The 22,190-nt window shown below is 40.8% G+C and overlaps 1 protein-coding gene across 1 annotated transcript in view; it reads left to right on the plus strand.

The window, feature by feature from the left end:
• The first annotated feature begins 1,024 nt into the window (after positions 1-1,024).
• Positions 1,025-22,190, plus strand: part of ngef (neuronal guanine nucleotide exchange factor) — a 76,535-nt gene continuing 55,369 nt past the window's right edge. Inside the window, exons 1-2 of the mRNA XM_080509479.1 lie at positions 1,025-1,249; positions 2,923-3,028. Of these exons, the coding sequence (XP_080365605.1) occupies positions 1,051-1,249; positions 2,923-3,028 (305 nt within the window). The 5' untranslated portion in view covers positions 1,025-1,050. The remainder of the gene's footprint in view (positions 1,250-2,922; positions 3,029-22,190) is intronic.

Below are 22,190 nucleotides of genomic sequence, written 5' to 3' on the forward strand. Positions count from 1 at the left end.
CCACCCGAATTTGTAATTTTATGGTGTTTTTAGATCCACTGTTTTAATACAGTATGCCAAAGTGATGAAAATACTTCAGAAATGCATTTATGAGGTTGTCCTGAACAAAATGACACCAAAAAAGGCAAGGTTTAAGAATTTTATATCTGAGATATAAAGGAAAAATCAATTGTAGTGAAAAACGGCACAAAATGCTTCAGGCCCCAGAGGGTTAAGTGTGAGATAAGTTTGCAGGATATGTTGTTTGCCACCCTGTTTTCTTAGTAGTGCTCAAAGGTACTCCAACAAGCAGTCTTATAACAGGAGTGAAAAACAGGAGGTGGACTTTAAACTCTTCCTGTCAGGTGACCTGTGACAAAACCTCTGTATGAGGCCCGAGCTTAGCAGGCCACAAACACAGTCCGCACTGTTTTCCAATCTTGAAAACACAATGTGGACCCTGCAAAGCACTGAGTGCTTTGTTGTAAATTCTTTTTCATTTAATTTCCTTTTCTGTAATCCTTGGTCTAAAGGCAAACAAGCCAACAGAAACATGAAAGCATGAATATAACAACATTTTACAGGACCTCAGAAAATCTGAAGCAAAAAGAAGTGATCAGACTTTGTCAGGGTTGCTTTTCTGGTTCCACAACAGAATGAGTGTGGGAAGAGAAAGAAAGGCAGGCGTGTAGGCCAGGTTTAGTTCAGGAATGTCGGCACGTAACAGGGTGCTGTAAAGAGGGACAGAGGGAGGGAGCCAAACAAAGGAGGGACATAGACTAGGAGAGAGTCATAAATGTAATAATTACAGCTTAGTCAGAATTAAGCCACACACTGTCCCAGTTTCACCACTGCAATACAACACTACACCACGGACAGGAAGGAGGAAGGACTCAACTTTTTTTTCTGACTTTTGTTTTGTGTTTTTTACGAGATTCATTCTTAGGATTCAAAAATACATTCTTGACATGGACTTTCTCCTGGATTCTGGCTAATTATGACAAGTGTCTTTAAAGTCAAACAAAACTTTTAGAACTCGCTTTAAAAAAATCCAAAGAATAAGAATTTATCATGTCCGTGACAGCTCTGATCAAAAGCAAGTGGGGACAGAAATCACAGGAATCCTCAGGCAAGCATCCACCAGCTTCAAGTCAGCCAGTTCAAGAGGAAGATGATGATGAAGATGACGCCAAGAGTAGTTTCAGCAGAGGGACCAACCGCAGAAACTCCCGTTTCTACCGGTCGATGAGGAAGAAGAAACTGGCTCCAGGTAAGCAACCTGTATATGAACATATCAGCAGTTCTTCTTAACAATGGCTTTCGATTTTGAATTTGGCCTCGAGCTGATTCATACAGTATGTAATCTGAGCCAAAAGCAGAAAGTTTGATTAGAAAGTGCACCACAAGGGACAGTCACATTCATTAGCCCTTTTAGAATGTATCACTCTGCAGCAGCATTGCAAGTGTTTTCAGTCAAAGAGTATGTACCTCACTATTTTACAAAAGTCTGTCTTGTTTTTCCAAAAGTCAAAAACAACTTGCATCCAACCAGACAAACTGGTTTAATTAGAACTGTAGAGAGTGCTGAGTAATACCTCAACCTTTCAGTCTTTCATAATACAACCTCAGACCTAACAATATGAAGGCATATTCAACCACCTTCTTTTGCATGTTACAATCGAATAAGGGATAAACTAGATTGGTGATATATTTAATATGTGATTTATGATATTAACAAATGTACAGAGTATATTGTGCATACAATTCTGCTATACTCATGAAACCACGTTTGTAGTATCATTTGAGAGTTTTTCCACTACTTGTTTTGGGTTTAGAGATATTTCTTAATAGAACAGACTTAGATACAAGAGAAAATTAAACTGCGCAGCATAAAATAATTATAAAATGGTAATAAAAATAACAGTGACTATACAAATATTTTATTAATTCAATTATGTATTATTATTACCACCCAGTCAGCAATCAGCTAATTTATGACATTCTTGATGAAAGAGTTTACTTCTTATCTGGAATATGACCATATGTCTTTTCTAAACATGTCTGATGACTGTATAACAATTTGCACAAGCCATACCTTAATTTATTATGTCACATACAAATATAATTCCTCAATGAATTTACTAAACTATTCTATAGAAAGACAGACTATTTTTTAATTGTGTGTGTGTGTGTATATATGTATGTATGCATTACCTTTGTTTGATATACTGCATTATACAGGATTATGTAATCAAATGAGGAGCCTCCTGAACCCACTACCGCATGATTGCACATCATTTATTGAGAGCTTTAGGGTTCCTAATAATGTATCAATCACAAACATTACCCCCCAGATTTAGGTTTGTTGCTTGACAACAAATCTTTCGTATTGAGATGATGAAACACAAACAAGAGATATATTACCAAATAGGAACCATAAATAGTTCAGTAGAGAGTACAACTTTCCATTAATAAAATTTTTCATTCAACATCAACACAACTTCAGATTTCATTCTCACAATTTATATCAGTCTGAATACTAATCAATATTAATACTTTGATGAGTGGTAAACAGAAGAGTAAGCATCAGATAGTTTGCTTTTAGCACAGAGTGATCTGGAAATTTTCCAAATCTATTGTGAAAAAAACTGCTTTGGAAAGTGAAACCAGAGTATCCTTCTTAAAGGTTATTATTGGGGTTATTTACATTGAATGCCCAAAATATGCATTAATTGAAGTTGCATTATGTCTGCTGAAAACTTACCGATATCAAAAGTTCAGCCAATTTACTTAAATTATACAACTAGACAAAACATAACACTACTACCAGTGTGTCCCAAAACTGTACACACTGAATTTTCAAACCAATATGTTTTTGTTTTACTAAACCCTTGAACAGCTGATTATTTGGACAACTGACTGATTCATTCTCCTTCCCACTAGATTCCACCAAGTTTTGTGAGGACCACAGTCTATCCAACAGAGCACCAGCCTCATCCTCTCATGTTCCCATGCTCTACAAATCACCCTTGTTGCCTCGGACAGGACAGTGAGTCTGCCCAGCCTTCACTGCAACAACCCTGTTGCACACTTCCAGTTAGCAAAGGAGCTTGTATACTGCACACCCCAGCTTCACATTTCACGCTTGGTACTTTGAATTGCTTATCACATCATTTCTAAGCACCCATGTCAGCACTTCAAAAAGCCTCCGAAAAAATGGATACACGTATGCAGGCTACCAAGTGGATTACAGTAGATCTTTTAACAAATCTCCCAATAAAAATAAAATGTCTCTTTCATCCAAATTCTTTCAGAAACATGTTTAACTTCATTATTATTTTGCAGCTGAACACATCAAGCAGTGATTTGTATGTATTAAGAAATATTACTTTGAGTGTATAGTTTCATGGGCAGCAGGTGTCATGTAGCTTCTGATTCGTGGATCCAAGTTGTAGAACTCAGATTTTGGAAACTTAATTGTATTTTGGTATTGTTACTGAGTGAATTTAAGGAGCGGTGTGACTCAAGAATATCCAACAGTTACAGTGAAAGGCAAGCTGGGAGTGCCGGCAATAAGCATGACTATAGCTGACTGACAGTGTGTAGATAATGAGTTAGTACATGGGGTGATAACACAAGATAGTAATGAACCATTTCAATCTGAGTCTTTGAAGCAGGTTTATTTAATCTAAAATAGTCTGGGTTCACCCAGACTATTTTAAGAATTCCAGTGCAGTGAAAGGAGGCCAAGTGAAGTATTAAATGTCCGGGTCTGTAAGTTTATTTATAAGATAGAGTCTCAAGTCTACTTTGCAGAGTCTGTGTGTGTATTGCTGAAAGAATCCACATCTATTTTTTGAAAAATCCAGTTATGATTTAAAGGGTTCTTGTCAGATCCTCAAAAATCAAATCAATGTGTATTTTTAAAAGAGATGAGCTTTTGCAGAGAGTTCTGCAACCAGTTGATGTCCTTTCATTCAACAAATTTTCAGAGAGTGTGAGAAATGTCACATTGGATAATATATATAGTCTTTTGTCACCCTTGATAAAACCCACATGGCATCTTTCATAAATAATTTATTTCAATGTCGACGGACATAGATTTCCTAGTTCATATTTTTGTAGTTCATAAATATAATTAGTGTAACATAAACTACATTTTAAATTAGCTGAGCTACATATGAAAGTTCACCTGCAGGAGTTAGCTTAGATAGGTAACATTTGATTTGCACAGGGTGCAGTGCACAGCGCTGGCACTGCTCGCCCAATCAAAAATTATTTTTCTTTCTTTTTTAATAATGAAAAAGTGATTCTAAAATCTGTGTCTGGAATCAATTAAGCCGTGTTTCCACTACACAAAAGGGTGCAGGGACAGAACGGAGCCTTACGGAGCAGTACGACAAAGTGTAACAGGGGCCAAATCCGGTACCCGTTTCCACGGCAAAAAGGAGCTTAAAAAGTAGGCGGGGCTTAGAGCTCCGCAGATATGTCCGCCGTTGCATCGCGTTCGAACAGAAACCTAAGCCGCGACGCAAAGACAGACCTGTCACTGCGCACCCCCGGCACGGCGCACTGACACTATGCTGCAAACAAAAAGCTCCGACACGATGCAAAGTCCCGAGCCCCGGTCTCCCCCTGCATCACACCAGCTCTTTCATGACAAACACGAAAGTTGAGCCGCAAAGAAAAGAAAAAACAACCAGTGCAAAGCTGACCACGCTAACAGCAGAGGATTCATCCAGCCGACATATTAAAATATTGAGGGCGTGTAGTAAATCACTGACCAATCAGCAGACGGCTCCTCAAACTCAGACCCATTCCATAGTCCCGGGTACCCTGACGTAGGGTTAGCAGAAAAGCAACCAACTTTGGAGCGGTTGTTTCCGGAAAATCACAAATTCTGGCGATGGACACGCGAACCGTAACGGACTACAGACCCTTTCCAAAAAATTAGAATACGATGGAAAAGTTTATTTATTTCCATAATTCCATTCAAAAAGCTAAACTTTCATAGATTATAGATTCAACAAGCATTTAACATAAAAGATACACTATTTGCACAGATCATAAACATAACCCTCCCACAAACATTGAAATATTGATGAATACAGTGAATATTGCAGAGGTCCATGCTAGGGTTGCTGCGATGTGGAAAATGTCCCACTGCATAAATCACTGGTGTTATCGAATACAACAACAAAAAGATTAGTCTATACCGCACATTTCAAGAACTTTGAGGTGTGTCGCTGTTGCCACGTCATTTTACCAGGGGTTCAGCCTGGAATGTTTTGAAGTTCCAGATATATTTTATATATAATTTCCACAGTGAACACGTTCCCCTCACTTTAAAATGAGTTTAATTTAATTTTTTAACTGCAGGTGTCATCATCACGGAAGAGTACAGTGTGCATTTTCTTTGTATTTATATATGCTGAGAAATATTTTATGTGTCATTACATCTCAAAATACACATGGAACAAATAGCTTGTGTAAATAAAAATACATTTTACTTCATTAGCTTCCATGTCATGTGACCTAGTGTCAAATTATTCCAGAAAATAGTGGATACAGCTCTTTAAATTGGATTTTAGTGCATATTGTATTTTATAATAATATTTTTAAGGAAAATACATGTGTTATTCTTCAATAGCTTCCAGTTCGTGTGTTCTAGCTTATTAATTTCTCAAAAGCACCACATTGATGCATTTAAACGTTAAGGAGTCAAAATGTTCTTCCAGAGGGGCATGACCCCGAACCCTCCTAGAAGGTCCGCTGTCTACCCCCAGTCTCTCAAGATCCTGTGGGAAACACTGCAATATGTGGGGAATTAACTTGAAAAACACTGCCCTGTACAACATGGGAAACACTGAAACTTACCAGGTATTCCTTGAAGAGACAGTCTGGATCCTCGTTGAGGTGTATGATCAGGCTTTTGAGGACACACTCCCTCCTGATGTTGATGTTGTCAAACTAAAACACAGGCCATAAAACAGGAGAACATTCAGCCAAATGTGGTGCAATGGTGGAACTGCAAGTAGAGCAGACATACCACTATGAAGGACACCAACACCCTAAAAAATGCTCCCAACACACAACTCTTTTACAAGGTGGTTGGCTGTTCATGTGGTAAGATTTATAATTATAATTATAATTGTGTTGAATGTACTATAACTGTTTGTTTGAAATGTGCATTCTTGAAACACACATGGAACCGTTTCAAAATGCCTGAGATGCCCGTTTAGGTGTTGGAACAAATCTCTCTCTGTTGAGAGTCCTCTACATGAGCATCCTTCTCCTGCCTTTGAAGGTTGCCGATTAGCATGAGTTTTATAAGTGTGATTTATTAGTTTATTCCAAGTATTAAATGTACATGGGCAATCTGTGTATGGACATGGATATCTATAATTACCCCGAAGATGCCCATGTGCCTGCCTAAAATGCTGCAACAATAAGTACCTGGTAGATAGCTCCAAAGTGCACTCCTTACACGTCCACATACATAAACCTGTAAAGACCATTAGCCATGTCACATTGAACAAATGACAATAATACAAATACGGTGTTCTCATCAGTGACCAAGTAGCTTAATACTTACTATCACTCAGAGGTTGCCAAAAGTAGCTTGGTAACACAGCAAAAGTTGCAAAACATGAGATAACTGCAAAAGATCAGATAAACATATTGGAGGTATGAAAACATTTGTAAATACTTGAAAATTTATATAAGTTATATATGTTATATAACACAATTTATACATAGACAATTCAAAGTGCTTTTTTTCAAAGGGTAGCGTCCTACAGCAGCCACTCTTCTTCTTAATGTCACAATTTTAAATCTGAAAATCATGAGGCCCACCCAAACTTTTAACCACAAGTCTGTTCAACACAAGAGCCCAATCATCGATATAAAGATACACGACAAGTGTCACATTTCACCAAATATGGTGTAACACCTGTTAATCTAGGTCAGACAAATGAAGTATTGCTCGCGATTTCAATACCACAGCTGTATTATTCACTGTCATAGCTTTTAAAAAACAAATCCTAATTTTTAATGGTAATTTCAAACTTATATCACTTTACAATAAGTGTTTAATTTATATATTTAACATGACCTCTCTTCAGGGCTTCACCCTAATAATCACTGCCCCAAATGTTTATTTTACATAAAAACAATAACATTATGAAGAACTATATTTTTCACGGAAACAATTAAGTTACATATACTTGATCAGATCATGAAAGCATGTCAAACTAATCTTATTTTTGGCTTTTTAAGTAAATCATAGCCTTAATAATCTGCATTAGGAGTTTAATGAACAACAATCAGCTTAGTTTGATATTTGTGTTAGAAAAAAAATTACAATGACAATATCATGAAAGTGGCTTATACTTTAGATTAAATATATTTTTTAATTTAATTTACAATTACATAAAAACATAATTTGAGTGTATCAACAATAAACAGTACAGTGAATATTTATGTAATATTTTCAGTGTATTCATGTGGAAAATCACTTCTTGAGATACATTAATGAAGCCAACTCTGCCATCATTGAGACTGACCTAACTTCATATCCTGAACAGTCAACAAAGCGATTCTGTTCCCTGTGATAACGCTTGTATCACTGCTTTACTCCGCACATACATTTGCAGTTTCCACGCATGTCTGTGTCGTTATCTCTCATAAGTTTATTAATGCTCGTCCAACAAAGTGTATTTTTGCTTCCTGTGTGTGTCTGCTGCACCGTGATCAGCGGCGGACTGTTTACTTGCGCTGAATTGCAACAGAATGCTAACTGCTGGCCTGGCACACGTTTTACAGTCTATGGTATTACAGCGAGGTCCGTTTAGCCAGCAGGTCCGTGTGCATGAGGCCAGGAAGCCTAACACCACATGATACACATTGAAGTGCAATAAGTTATCAGCAAAGGAGTAACGTTAGCCCAGCAATACACGAAGGTAAACGGTAAGACAATAAACTTGCTGGACAGTGAAGAAACATCTAGATTCTCACCTGCATGCACAAGTAACGGAAAGGAAACGTTAGAACGTGCTAATCCTGCAGACTTACTCTTCTGAACCACTTGCGGGCACTGTGCATGTCCATGGCCGTGCCCTCCGCCGCGTTCATGCCCGGGAACGAGCAAATTGGCTTAAGTCAATAAGAGACCCTTAAAAACTAGCTAAATCTAGTAAAAAAGTAAACCGTGAACTACTGTGTACTTATGTCAACGCCCGCCTGAGTGAGCATTTAGTATATACCGATTAGTAGCCTAGCTAAAATCTGAAATGAGGCCTCATACAGCCAATGTCCGCCAACTCCGAGTGAAATTCACCTATATTCTTTACATTATAACGACAACTGCACATATGTCAATTTATAATACATTACGACATACACATTATCTCACAGTAAAGTAGGCTTCTACTGAAAAAAACCCGAAAACTTACCCAAAATTGGATTAGCAGTCCAGAAGGCTCAGGAGGTTCAAAATGGTGCGCGCCGGTTTGCATGGAACGTTCGGCTGAGAGGGTGTGGTCACGGTGGTCACCTGCACATGCTCCCCAAACTAAACTCATTCTTTTTGGGTTGAAGAGTAGGACAGGGGAGTCAATGAATACATTTTAGGTTACACTTCTTAAATTACTTTTGATTTGATTTTAATTGATATATTTGCATTAGACAAACAAAACATTAATGTGTCACATCTAAGAAGGGCTTGAATCATTTTTTTGAGTGTACACTCAACACTTATGAAATTATAGCTATTTCTTGGATTGAGCTGACGTCACCTCTCATGAAATGGGTGGTTCTCAGCTCCTCTGCCTCCTCTGCCCGCACGGAGCCTGCGGCCTAGCCCACAGCCCGCCTCTTCCCACACCGTCGGTGTGGGAAGAGGCGGGCACGTGAGGCGGGCACGTGGTGTCCTTTAGAAACACTACACATCCTAAGGGAAATCATTTGCTATATGAATTGTTGAATCCACCCAAGCATGTAAAGAGTTGTGACTCCGCTGCTGGCATTACTACCAAGCCAGCAGCTTGGTAGTAATGTACTTACAGATCTCAGCGCCTCGTTAGCGTCTTTTATTGTGGGAATAGCAGCAGGTTTCAAGATGAGCTTCTGAGTAAGTCCAGTTTCAAAGTACCCGTAGTTCTGGAAGCAGTCTTTGGTAAAGTGTCGCTCGCAAACAGATTCTTTGCGGAAAAGAAAAAAAGGCCAGCCACATTCGCCGCTGTGCTTCTTCTTTCGGCAAGCCAAATAGTGTGGACACATACTTGCACCCGAAAACACATTTTCTCCAAGTGGACATGATGGTGAAAACAGTTATCGACAGCAACAAAAACAGCAGAGTTCAATGTGAAGCGAGCATAGACTGAGATATGTCCTTTTGTCTTTCACCCGCACAGAAAGAGAGGACAGATCTCTTGGTTAAGGGAAGCCGCGGCGAACTTTAAATATAGTTCAACATACCTTGAGATTGGATTAACACAGTAATTTATTACAAAAGACAGAAACACTGGCCATCTAGAGAATCGCCTTATACTTAGCCGTTAAAGCAGCTGAGGATAAACGCGCCTCATGTCAGTCGAAGAGCAGAAGGAAGAAGAGGGATCCACACAGAGCTTCCGCCCGATCAAACACGCGCGCTGCTAAATCCCCTCTTCCCATTGGCCACCGCTGGAAGGAGGCGTAAGCAACGTGCTCTCCTATTGGCGGACCTTCACACAGACAGAACAAACTACGGTACCCATGATGCATTTCGGTATTTGTCCATCATCTACAGCTCAATAACAAAACAGTCCGCCGCCATTTTAACAGTTTGAATAAGTCCATGCGGGAAGCGTCACAGTTCGGAGGTCAAAGAAAACGTCATAACTCTAACAATAGCTCTCTTGATGTGATTCTATCACATCACAAATAAACATTAAAAGAGAACAGATTAGTTTCATCTTCTGGATCAAAATGACCTGGTTCACCTGTGGAAGTTAACAATGCCATATTTACTACATCCCGTTTGTCAGGAGAGATGGCAGTGTTAATCAAACGAGTAAGAAGCTCTCTATTACATGGAATGCAACAACAAATAGAAATCAACACAGACATTACCAAAACCTTGTAATTACCAAACATGTCAGCCAAACCGTCCCACATGAATGTATCAACTCCTGAATGATGATGAATAATAATTTTTTTATATTGAGTGTACGCAAACCTTCTAGAGTCCTAGTTAAGGTGCCACCTGCTGTTGTGTTATTAGGGATGAAAATGCAACACTTATCACCAAACATAGCACATACTCCTCCTTCAGCCAGGAGCATATCAACGGCTATGCGGGTCGGATAAGCCATAGTTGAGGTTTCTTGAAGCTGTTCGTGGACGGCTGCAAAACCCATTTCTGTCCAATTGCCTAAACGTTGAACATTATAATGAATATAATTAATCCTATCTACATTTTTATTAGGTGTGGCTGGGAAAACGCTGAGATATTTGGTAGGTTTTCAAAACTTGCTGCTATTTGATCAACTAATTTGTATTCATCAGGCACTCCTATCGCATCTATATAAGTTGGATCTAATTGTCTTCTCCAATCTCTTTTGCGACGTTTAAAATGACTTTTTGGTGCACCTCAGTGCGTTGTATTAGAGTAGAAATTTGATCTATGTTTAAAGGCAGGACTTTTACTGGAATTATTAAAATTACAAATGCATATAAACCTCTAGCCTGTCTTGGGAGTCCATCATAAATTTTATTTGATCCACACCACCACCATATATCTGACCTAGTTAATAGCGTGAAATCAATGGGAACTTGAAGTGTTTTTTCACACCAAGTTGAATCAAGAGTTCCTAATTTGTGTTCAACTTTATCAGCATTTACTTTAATACAGGTGAAGTTTTGTTTAGCCACTGTGCTATGAAATAGGGTTTTTAAGTTTAGATATTGTAGTTATGGGAAAAGTTTCTTACAGGTGTTACTAGGTATAGTTTGATTCATTAAGTTAACTATACAATTTGAGTTTACTGGAGTCGGCACTACCTTAAGTAGAGGTCGAGAATGCATACACAAACATGAACCTTTAATTGTGTTCTGGGAGATTTTAGAAGCCTGCTCTGCCATTAGCAACTAATTATTTACATCACCTAAAATTCCTGTTGTTATTTTGAAATAATCATCTACTTCTTTAACGGTCGTAATTCCTACACGTTTTGTTGCTGGAAAGATCCAAGCTTTAGCTCCTATTTTATTTTGGCAGAGGTAATCACACAATTTTATTGGGAAAGCTACATCTCCCTTATCTCTCAATTCCCATAGAAGGAAATCCCAACACACTCCAAAATTACCTTTAGGGAAAACAGGGGGAAAAGTAGTATGGTTGTTAGTTAGATCTACCTTAATTTCTATTGATTCACTATTTGAAGTTGGTGATTTTAGCGTGTGGCTGATGCAAGTGTGTTTACTTGATTTACATTCGTTAAAGAACTAATACCTTCACCTGCGGGATGGGCAGTGACATGTACAAAAACCAGGATGATAAGACAATTAGTAATGTAAGTATCAATCTACATAAACATTTCCATGATTCACACATACAGGACCTCTGGCTATGACCAGAACCTTCAAACAGTTTTTTTTCAGCCACTTCATCCTCTGTTCTTCTGTGAAGATGAATTCTTGATTAATTCTTTCCATCTTTCTATATCAGTGCTGCTCCTCGGATCTTTCGTGTTGTACAATGTTTTGCGATCTTCTGACCGGCTTGAACCTAACAATGTTTTCTCTTTAAACGTCAGGGGTTGCTGCAGTGCACCCCTGGGGATCTTTCGTCGTCGGTGTCGTCGCGATGATCTCCTCCTGGTGTCGATTCTGCGTAGGATGCTCCCTCGTTGTCATTTGGCCCCTCCTGGTCGTTGAATTCCTAGTCGTTGTCAGGAACGATGATCTCTCTGTCGGATGAATCTGCCTTGGTGCAGTAATGAAGATGGCACCACGCTCGATGTCCTCCGAACTTCACGGCGTGTGATGTCTTCTCCGTCACTCAGAATGGACTCCATCACCTTGGATTCCTGTAAACATTACAAAAAATTCTCCAGAGATGGGGGAAGACTCGAGTGTCTTTCCTCACCTGCTGTGAGCAGGAAACTTCACCATTCACTTGCTCTCTCTTTTGTCTTGTAGATAGCTGGTGTTGTTTACAATCTCACCCAGCTTTTATTACCCCTTATTGATGTGGTTAGCGGGCCGTCTGCTGAGGAGTTATCTCTATTTCAAAGGGATTGCATACACCATGTGTGTGTGTGTGTGTGTGTGTGTGTGTGTGTGTGTGTGTGTGTGTGTGTGGAGACAAGAGAATTAAAATGAGCATTTGTGTGAGTTGTGTCATGGAAGTACAAAACAAGATGGTGGATCACAAAATACTACATTTCAAATGGCAGTTCTCAGAGAGCAGGAGAACTGTCCTTGGTCTCCACCATGTGTTGATGACAATGGAACAATAGAAGCTTAGCCGTAGCATCTGCTTCCTATGTGTCTTTGCTAAAGGACCATTTCTAGAATAAGTTTATGTGAATGCGATTTATCTTGTAAAACGTCATAAGTCATCAGCTGGTGTTCAGTCGCAGTGTGATGTTGTCTTTGATATATGTGTAGGATTGTGAATTAACCAGTTAGTAAAACAGATAAGCATGCAGACCCTGTGTCTGTGGCAGAGTCAACGTTGGTTTACACATTATTATCTGCTCCTAATATCATTATCAAAAGAATGCGATCGCTGTAACAGAACTAACACATTTTCATGAAAGTTAAACAGTTCTATGCATAATCATCAAGTTTAACTAATCTCAATTAAACCCCAATTGTTACCACTGCTTTAAAGCAGTTCAGTTGTCGTCTTGCTGGAGGGAAACTGGTGTCTTCTCCTTTAGTTAGCAGCTCCTGCTAACTGTGGTTGCTGGTTCTGCAGGCTGAGGAGAAGAAAATGAAGTTGGTGTTTCAGGAGCTGTCCTTTACAGCTCCGAGTTGGTCCCCTCCAGACTGAAGACCTGGTGGCTCAAAGCTGCGACGGTTTTCCTGCTTGTTTGAGGAAAACACAAAGAAGTTATGTGAGATGTCTTTTCTTGGTCCCGTCTTGGAAGAACCGGTCGGTTCCCTGGAAAGCAGACTCTGGATCGCTGGTCTCTGGATGTGGGAGGTCTGACCCTCATGGTAGGGTCAGCTGAGTTGAGGAGTGGAGGTCGCTGGTTTAAAAGTTGTTAGTTGTTAACGCTGGGTGAGTTGAACTGCTGTAACTCACCTCCTCTGAGCGAGGCTCCCAGGACCCCCTGTGACACGAGTGCATCCAGAGGTGTGAAAAGTCTGCTAGCTGAAGCAGTCTTAATTACACGTTGTAAACAGAGAAAAAGGAAGGGGGAAGGAGATCCTGCAGAGCTCCTCCAACCCCCTACTAGGTGCGATAGTCAATCACATTCCTGAGTCTTTTTTCATGTCATGGCTGCGTCTCATGACAAATGGAGATTTTTCTACTAAAATTAACAATCCAAATTAACAATCCAAATTAACAATCCTTCTGTGATCCTGTGTAATCCCAACATTCCCCCTGTGGCCTCAGAAGCATTGTCGACAAATGATTCTGAGGGCACACATGTTCAGTCTACAGATAAGAAAGTTCATATATTAATTCATTCTTGTGGTATCATCTGGACACCTGGTAAACAATTAGGCCTTGTCGGTACAATCTATCTCTGCTATACTATAGTACTACAAAACAATCCTTCAGGTTATGAAACAATTCAGAAAAACCACAATAACACTGGCATGATATTAAATAACTAGCTTTTGTCCCAGTTAATGTTGGTGAGACACAGGGTTAGTAATTAAAATAAGTTGAAGGGGGGTCACCTCAATGAGCACTGTATGTGAATGTATATTTATATGACTATGTGTAAGTCATACTGAATCCTTACTAGTGTTTCAACGTACCTATGTGTCTGACAAAATTTAATACAAGTGTACTTGTTAAGTGGACAGCGATGTTTTAAGTCCATCTGAGGTTAATAGCAGGGTGTCTTGCTATTACTTGTTTAGGAATCGACTTCCTGGTCTTGCAGCTCAAGTCTGCCGGTCTGCAGAGAACAAAGAGCTCATTACAATAACAACTGTATCAATGTTGCTGTGGGGGTTGTCTATGAACAAGCCCTGGTTCTTGGAGACAGAGAGACAGTTAGAGGCATTCAAATTCATCACATGCCGCTAAAATGTCCCTCAAATTCATTTCAAATTCTTCACTTTTTTCCTTCATTCTCATACTAACTATCCCATCTCTCCACAATACCAACACTCTTTACTCTTATTTGCTGGGCTAACTTTTTCTACCTGCCTTGTTCCTTTCTTTCCATAATAGCCAACAAAATAACATACTTTTCCTTCAAAACACACTTCCTCTTCTCCTTCAATATAAATCACATTTCTATTTCTTGTCCTTATACTTAAACCACTTTCTATTTCTCGTCCTTTTACTTAAACCACTTTCTACATGAAGAGGGGGTTTCTTCCTTACTTCTTCCCTTATCCTGTGTCTTTATCCCTTTTTCTCCTACTCAAGCACATGGAGATAACAAAGCACACAGCAACCATTTTTTTTTCTTATACTTTAAAATGCCACTTTTTCAGTTTCAAAGCTGAGAAATGTCTCACTTCAAACTGCCTAAAGATCTCCAATAAAAGGCTGTCTTTACTCCACTAGAATAACCACACCGTAAGGTTCATCAGTCATCTAGTGTTTCAATTCGGACACTTTTCATTCACACAGTCATTCACAGTGTTATTCTCGGATTGAAAACTACTTTTTCCACTTATGATAAAACAACAACACAACTATATCAACTCACAGCATCACCCACACAATTGTGTATTTTACCAGAACATGAGCCTGATGCAAACGCACAATACATACAAACCACTCACACAATCTCTTCATGCTTATAAAATATTAAAAAAAATGACTGCAGTTTCCCTTAAATAGCGCTTTTCTAGTCTAACGCGTCCCGGACGCGGACCAAGTTTGCCAGTAATACAACTCCAAACTTGGCAGGTCCCAGACCTGTTTTTTATAGTTTCTTCTTGAACTTAAGACTATAGAATTCTCCAGAATCTTGTTTAAAGTTCCCCGAACTTGTCAATTATTGTATGAGACTTTAAAATCTCTATTTAACGTACCCAGTACGGTTTTTTGTTTCGGACTTATAGATCCTAAGGTCCCTGACCTCAAGCCCCAGGCTTCGAAAAAACACTTTTAAGTACTTTCTCCTTCAGCGTGCCCCAGGCACCTGGGATATAAAAAACTGTATAATCCACTCTCAAGTTTTTGAACTTTAACATATTTACCGTTAATTCTATAAAATTTAGCAATATCAAACGGCGTTCAACTTCACGTACCACAGAGCCAATTTATCGTGTCCAATGTACAGTTATTCGGTGAAACAGGAAACTGCGCACCTTTCAATTTAACCCGGGCGGCTCGGTATTACGTTCAGAAAAAAATCGTTTTTCACTCACCGGACCAATTCGTCCAAACTTCCCTTCCGTTAAAAATCGTGTTCGTGGCGCCATTTTGTCCTTTTGTCTTTCACCCGCACAGAAAGAGAGGACAGATCTCTTGGTTAAGGGAAGCCGCGGCGAACTTTAAATATAGTTCAACATACCTTGAGATTGGATTAACACAGTAATTTATTACAAAAGACAGAAACACTGGCCATCTAGAGAATCGCCTTATACTTAGCCGTTAAAGCAGCTGAGGATAAACGCGCCTCATGTCAGTCGAAGAGCAGAAGGAAGAAGAGGGATCCACACAGAGCTTCCGCCCGATCAAACACGCGCGCTGCTAAATCCCCTCTTCCCATTGGCCACCGCTGGAAGGAGGCGTAAGCAACGTGCTCTCCTATTGGCGGACCTTCACACAGACAGAACAAACTACGGTACCCATGATGCATTTCGGTATTTGTCCATCATCTACAGCTCAATAACAAAACAGTCCGCCGCCATTTTAACAGTTTGAATAAGTCCATGCGGGAAGCGTCACAGTTCGGAGGTCAAAGAAAACGTCATAACTCTAACAGATAGCGCGCAGAGAAGAGGTTGCGCGCGCTCCTTGGCACATTCGTGCGCGTGTCTTGTTTTGGTTTCTCCACATGCCAATCCTCCTGGAGGTGGACTTCTCCAGCTCTGTGCCACGTCAGCAAGGTGGTGCCGCGTCATCAAATTGAATAAACGCGTTCAGCTCCCCCACCAGTTAGAACAGAGAAAGATCGCCCTCTAACTCAAGCTTGAGGGAATCAATGAAAAAAACATTTTGGGGACCTATATGAACCCCAAATAGCACTTTTTTTGATGTTTAAAGCACAGGAAAGTTGATTTAGTATAATATGGGACCTTTAAGTACTGATGCATATTAGTGGCCTTACATTGGATTCGGATTGTGTATTTACTGTAGGACATATTGTGGGCTGCAGGGCTTGGGGTTTTAACTGCTGGCCCTGACTAAAACACCATCACCCGCTACTGTACATATATATATGATTAGCTCCAAGGACCTTAGACTTGCATTGCTTATAGCCTCCACATGTTCAAATGTACTCAAACTGAACCCCAGATTTCTCCTACTGCAGGTCACCTTGCTTGGCAGAAGTCCCCATTGCTGTGTGCAGGCCCGCCCCTCCCTACACGCAGAACACGTGCTGTGCGTAGGGCCCCGCAATCCATGGGGGCCCCATTTTGCGCAAGTGAATTGAATTTCCCTCGGGATCAATAAAGTATCATCATTCTCTGCAAATGTGCAAAGGATGCCAAGAGGGGCGTAGAGCACCGCCACCAAGTCAGCCCGAGGCAGGAGAGAGAGAGAGAGAGAGAGATAGAGAGAGAGAGACGCAATGATTGAAAGCGCGAAGCTTCACCATCTGACCAATCAGCAGTCAGATGGGCCGGCAGGCAGTTGTTTACAGGTAGAGAGGAGAGAGAGAGAGAGAGAGACGGCTTCCAAACGTCAATACGATTCAGGAGCTAGCAAAAGAAAGAAAAAGTCCAAACAGTCAGAGGCTCGTGCTTCACTTGAAGGTGGGATGTTGTTGAAATAAAAAAGAAAAGACTTATGCCACAAGGTGTTTTCACACGTGTGCATCTGTAAAGTTATTGTTCCACTGTTGATCTACAAAGTTCTTGTTCCACTGTTGATTGAGGCTGTTCATTTGATTCGTTAGTAATTGTAATTTATTATTATTATTATTATTATGTTTTTGGAAGGGGGCCCCCAAAATAAAATCCTGCTTAGGGCCCCCACTTGGCCAGGGGCGGCTCTGGCTGTGCGTGTGTGTGTGTGTGTGTGCGCGCGCGCGTGCGTGTGTGCGTGCCTGTGTGTGTTAGGGATGAGTGAATCCACCACTATCTGTATCTGTTCAACCATCAAAATGATCTGTATTCGGAGTGGGTGGGGCCAAAACTGGACATGGGCGTGGTTCAAGTGAAACTGGGTGGGGCTTAAATCTGTACTTAAGTCTGAAATTGATATGGATTAATCAGAAGTTGGTTTATTTATTGTTTATTTGGAAACTATTTACAGAACAGCCTCATAATTGAGTTAAAAAAAATTATATATAAAAAAACTATATACTATACCAGTATATAAAGCTTAATTTGTAATATTTATAATATTAGATTTTTATGAACAGCCATATACAATAAACATTAATATAGGCTACTTTGCGTGTTCAACTATATGTGTGTACGTGTGTAAGTGGTCTGTAAGACTGTTTATTTTTTAATGATCTGTGTGAACTTGGTGACCCATGTAAACATCCAGTGATGGCAAACAGGGAAATAATATGTCGGCCTTGTTCATTGTATTCTTCTCAAAAGCACCGCATTCAGTACGAGCAAAGTTTTCCAACTGACTTTACGTCACCATTAATCTAAGAACAAGCAGAAGGTTAAAAAAAACCAAAAAACTCCAGACTGCAGTGGAGGCAGTGTCCGATGTGACACGAGGTGTTTTCAGCTCTGTCTTGTCAAATGCACAGCATAAGTTATGAAACAAGTTCACCAAGTAACTTTAAATATCATACAAACCGAAATAGAAGCGAGCTGAAGAAAACTGAAGGAGTACTGAAGACAGCAACAGTCTCTCTGTGTGTGCAAGCTGGCTGCAGACAGTGTTGCCAACTCCTCAGTAAGGAAAGTAGCCATTGGCTGTCATCAAAGTCGGGAGAAGTCGCTAAATGACGCCATCACCTCATTTGCATAATTTGACATTGGCGTGTAATTGTAGGAGAGACGAATGACATCATGGAAGAAACAAAGTAAGTGAAAAAAAAATCCCTGAATATGTTTAGAACTGCAAATGATCTTTCTGCTGCTGATTGTAGTGTTTTTGTTTTTATTTGTGTCATTGAAATAGGCCATCACTTCTCAAAATAACTTGAAGCCTAATGCTTTGTTTAGACCCTATGTGGTCCAAATGTGGCCCATGGACCTTGAGTTGAAAATGTGTATTTGTTAATCAGGTAAAATAATAACATTCGTGCTAAAAAAATGTAAAAAAAAAAAAAAGAATATATATATATATATATATATATATATATGTGAGTGTGTGTGTGTGAGGGTGTGATGAGGGTCTCCTCTGGTCTGACTGCAGCTGGGACTGCTGCAGGAGGGAGGAGGGAGGCTCCTGTCAGACTGACCTCAGGTCTGTGAATGCTTCAGGATGGAGGAGGGGCTCACAGCAGTACCCACTGCTCGTTGATGACAGCAACTGCAGAACCATACGTACTTTCGTGTCAGTGGCCAAACACACTAGAAAATTGCCAATAACACCAGAAAAAGTTGCTAGATTTGTCGCAAGTCGCTTTTCATAAAAAAAAGTTACCAACAGGACCTGAAAAGTCACCAGATTTAGCGAGAAAGTCGACAAGTTGGCAACAGTGGTTGCAGAGTGCCTGTAGGGAGGGGTGGGCACTGGGCACAAAAAAGACAAACTGCATGTATCTCTTGGCTGGTTAAGGGATAGTTTGGCTACTTACCAGAGATCTCTCAAGGAGGCTAAGTCCAAATATCTGTCCTCCATTAGAGCCAACAGTTCTCACCAGCCAAGACTGTCATTTAACACTATTGATTCTGTTATTAACCCACGTCCCGCTGTCTTGTCTGATGCCTCCACCGCAACCTGTGAAGAGTTTCTAGCTTTTTTTACTGACAAAGTGGCATCAGTGAAGCGGACTATCAGTAATACCCTGGGTACGTCCCCTGATGTTGTGAGTGCTCCTTCTATGCAACCTGCTGTTTTCCAGCAGTTTGAGACCATTTCTTTACCGTCTTTCACTAAGGTGGTTAGTGGCATGAAACCCACTAACTGTCCCTCAGATATAATTCCAACAACATTTTTGAAGGAGGTTTTTAATTCTGTTGGGCCAAGTCTGCTTGTTCTTATAAACACTTGCCTTAGTTCAGCATCTGTCCCAGCTGCCTTCAAACATGCTGTGTTTAGGCCCCTCCTTAAAAAACCGCACCTTGACCCCTCTGTGCTGTCCAATTTCAGGCCTGTTTCCCATTTGTCTTTTATTTCTAAGGTCTTAGAAAAGTAGTTTTTATCCAATTATAGACATTTTTAGAGACAAATTGTGCTATTGACAAGTTCCAATCTGGTTTTAGATCCAGACATAGCACTGAGTCAGCACTACTAAGGGTGCATAACGACATTGCCTTGTCCTTGGATGCTGGGAACCCCGCTGTGTTGGTGCTGCTGGGCCTCACAGCAGCCTTTGATACAGTCGACCATGCAGTCCTTCTATCTCGCCCAGAGCAGTATGCTGGCATCCGTGGCACCGCCCTCCAATGCTTTAGGTCATACTTAGCAAACAGGAGCTTCTCTGTGATGATTGGTGACCTCTGCTCTTCACGTGCATCTCTGCCTTGTGGGGTGCCACAGGGATCTGTTCTCGGCCCTGTTCTGTTTTCCTTGTATATGCTACCTCTGGGATCAATTATAAGAAAACACAATCTGTCTTTTCACCTCTATGCTGATGACCTGCAGATATATTTACCCATTAGACCCAATGAAAGCACTGCTCTTACAAGGCTAATGGATTGTTTTACTGATATAAAGCAGTGGTTGGCACACAACTTTTTGCACTTGAATGACACAAAAACAGAATGCATCTTGTTTGGCACATCACCTATAGCGAATGTTTTTAAAACACACTCTGGTGCTCTGGCCCCCTATTTTAAACCACTTGTTAAAAATCTTGGGGTAACATTTGACAATGGTCTTAAATTTGATAAACAGATTAGTTCTGTTGTCAAAGCCAGCTTTTGTCTTTTTTTTTTTTTTACACACCCCCACACGCACATACACCTACATTCACATTCACCGTCCCCCCCACACACACAAACACACGTAGACACTGACACACACCTACCCATACAGACCAATCCACACTCGTATCCCCCCCCCCCCCCCCCCCCCCACACACACACACACACACACACACACACCCGGCCCCTGTCCCATAACCCCCCCCCCCCCCGGGGGTCATCTCCAGTCAGCTGTCCATCCAAACCCGGAGCCCCTACTGCCCTACATCTCCCCCTGATCCAGGGGTGAGCGAGACCCGGAGCCCGGCAGCAGGGGCCACCCCCGCCCCAGCGAGGGGAGGGAGGCGGAGGGAGGACCCACCCCCGGCGCCGCAGCGGGCACCCCCACCAGGACCGGGACGCCCGACGCCCAGCACCCCTACCCCACCCCAGCAGAACCACCCCCTACCCAGAGCTGACCCCCCCACACCCACCCCCCGGCACCCCCCAGCCCAGGCCGCCACCCCCCAGGATAGATGCCAGCACCCCCCCAGATCACAGGGCCGCCAACCACCCAAGCCACAAAGCCCCAGCCACAGATGGCCCCAAGAGCCCCGAGGCGGAACTACCACCCCCCCACAGGGCTACATGGTGTATTCAATTATTGGGGACCATGTCAACTCAAATTGAGCCGACTGATTTTTCCTACAAGCAGACATTCTCTCTAATGTGATGTGGTCTAGGAGTAAGTTTTTAAATAACTTTATATTAAGATTATGTTTTGATTTCCAGTTCATGAGGATTGCCTTCTTTGCGACGCTTAGGGAGACCAGGAGTGTGAAGGATTCATTTTTCTCTCTTTTAATTTCTGTGAGATCACCCAACAGGCAAAGTGCAGGTGAGACTGGAATGGGGGGGTCCAGGCATAATGATAAATCTTCACAGATCTTTTGCCAGAATGTTTGGACTGGTGTACACTGCCAGAGTGCATGTAGCTAGGAATCAGGGAGATTAGCTGTGCAGTTTGAACATATGTTAGATGAAGTGAGACCCTTCTTGAACATCCTTTGTCCTGTGTAATGAACTCTGTGTAGGACCTTGTATTGTATAAGCTGTATATTGGTGTTTTTGCTCATTTTGAATGTGTTTCTACAGATTTGTGACCAAAGCGTTGGTTCTATGTTAATGTTTAGATCTTCTTCCCATTTGGAGGTGGGAAGGGATATTGTGGTATTGGAACATGACAGGACTGAAACGATTTTAGAAAGTGGTTTTGGTGCTGAGATCTTCAGGAGGTTTGTCACTGTCTGAGGTAAGTTTAGGTTCATCTCTTCTAGTTTGAACTTTGTTTGTATGATTGACTTAAGCTGGAGATATTCCAGATAGATATTTTGACTGATACCATACGTTTCTATTAGATCTTTAAATGGAATAAAAGAGTTATTGAAGAGAAGGTGTTCCAAGTTTCTTATTCCCTTGTTTTTCCATTTTGTGAAGTTTATTGGTTTCTTTCGTTGCAGGATGTCAGAATTGTTCCAGATAGTGTGAGTTTGCAGGGAATGAGTGATGATCCATTAATTTTAAGAAACTCTCACCAAGCTGTCAGAGATTGTTTATATTGATGCTTTTAAAGCAGTTATGTTTTTTGATGACAGGACTGAAGAAAGGAAGGTCTCTGATGTGGAGATCTTCACAGAAGGTTTTTTCAATGTCCAGCCAGCCTTCATCTCAGGGTTTCTGATTAATCCATTTTATAACATAAAGTAATTTATTGGCAAGATAATAATTATAGAAGTTTGGAACTTCTAAGCCACCTTGGTCCTTGGTGTTCTGCAGTGTTTTTAAACTTATACGTGATGGTTTATTTTTCC

The sequence above is a fragment of the Blennius ocellaris genome (genome assembly GCF_963422515.1).
Source record: "Blennius ocellaris genome assembly, chromosome: 2".
Classification (NCBI taxonomy): Eukaryota; Metazoa; Chordata; class Actinopteri; order Blenniiformes; family Blenniidae; genus Blennius; species Blennius ocellaris.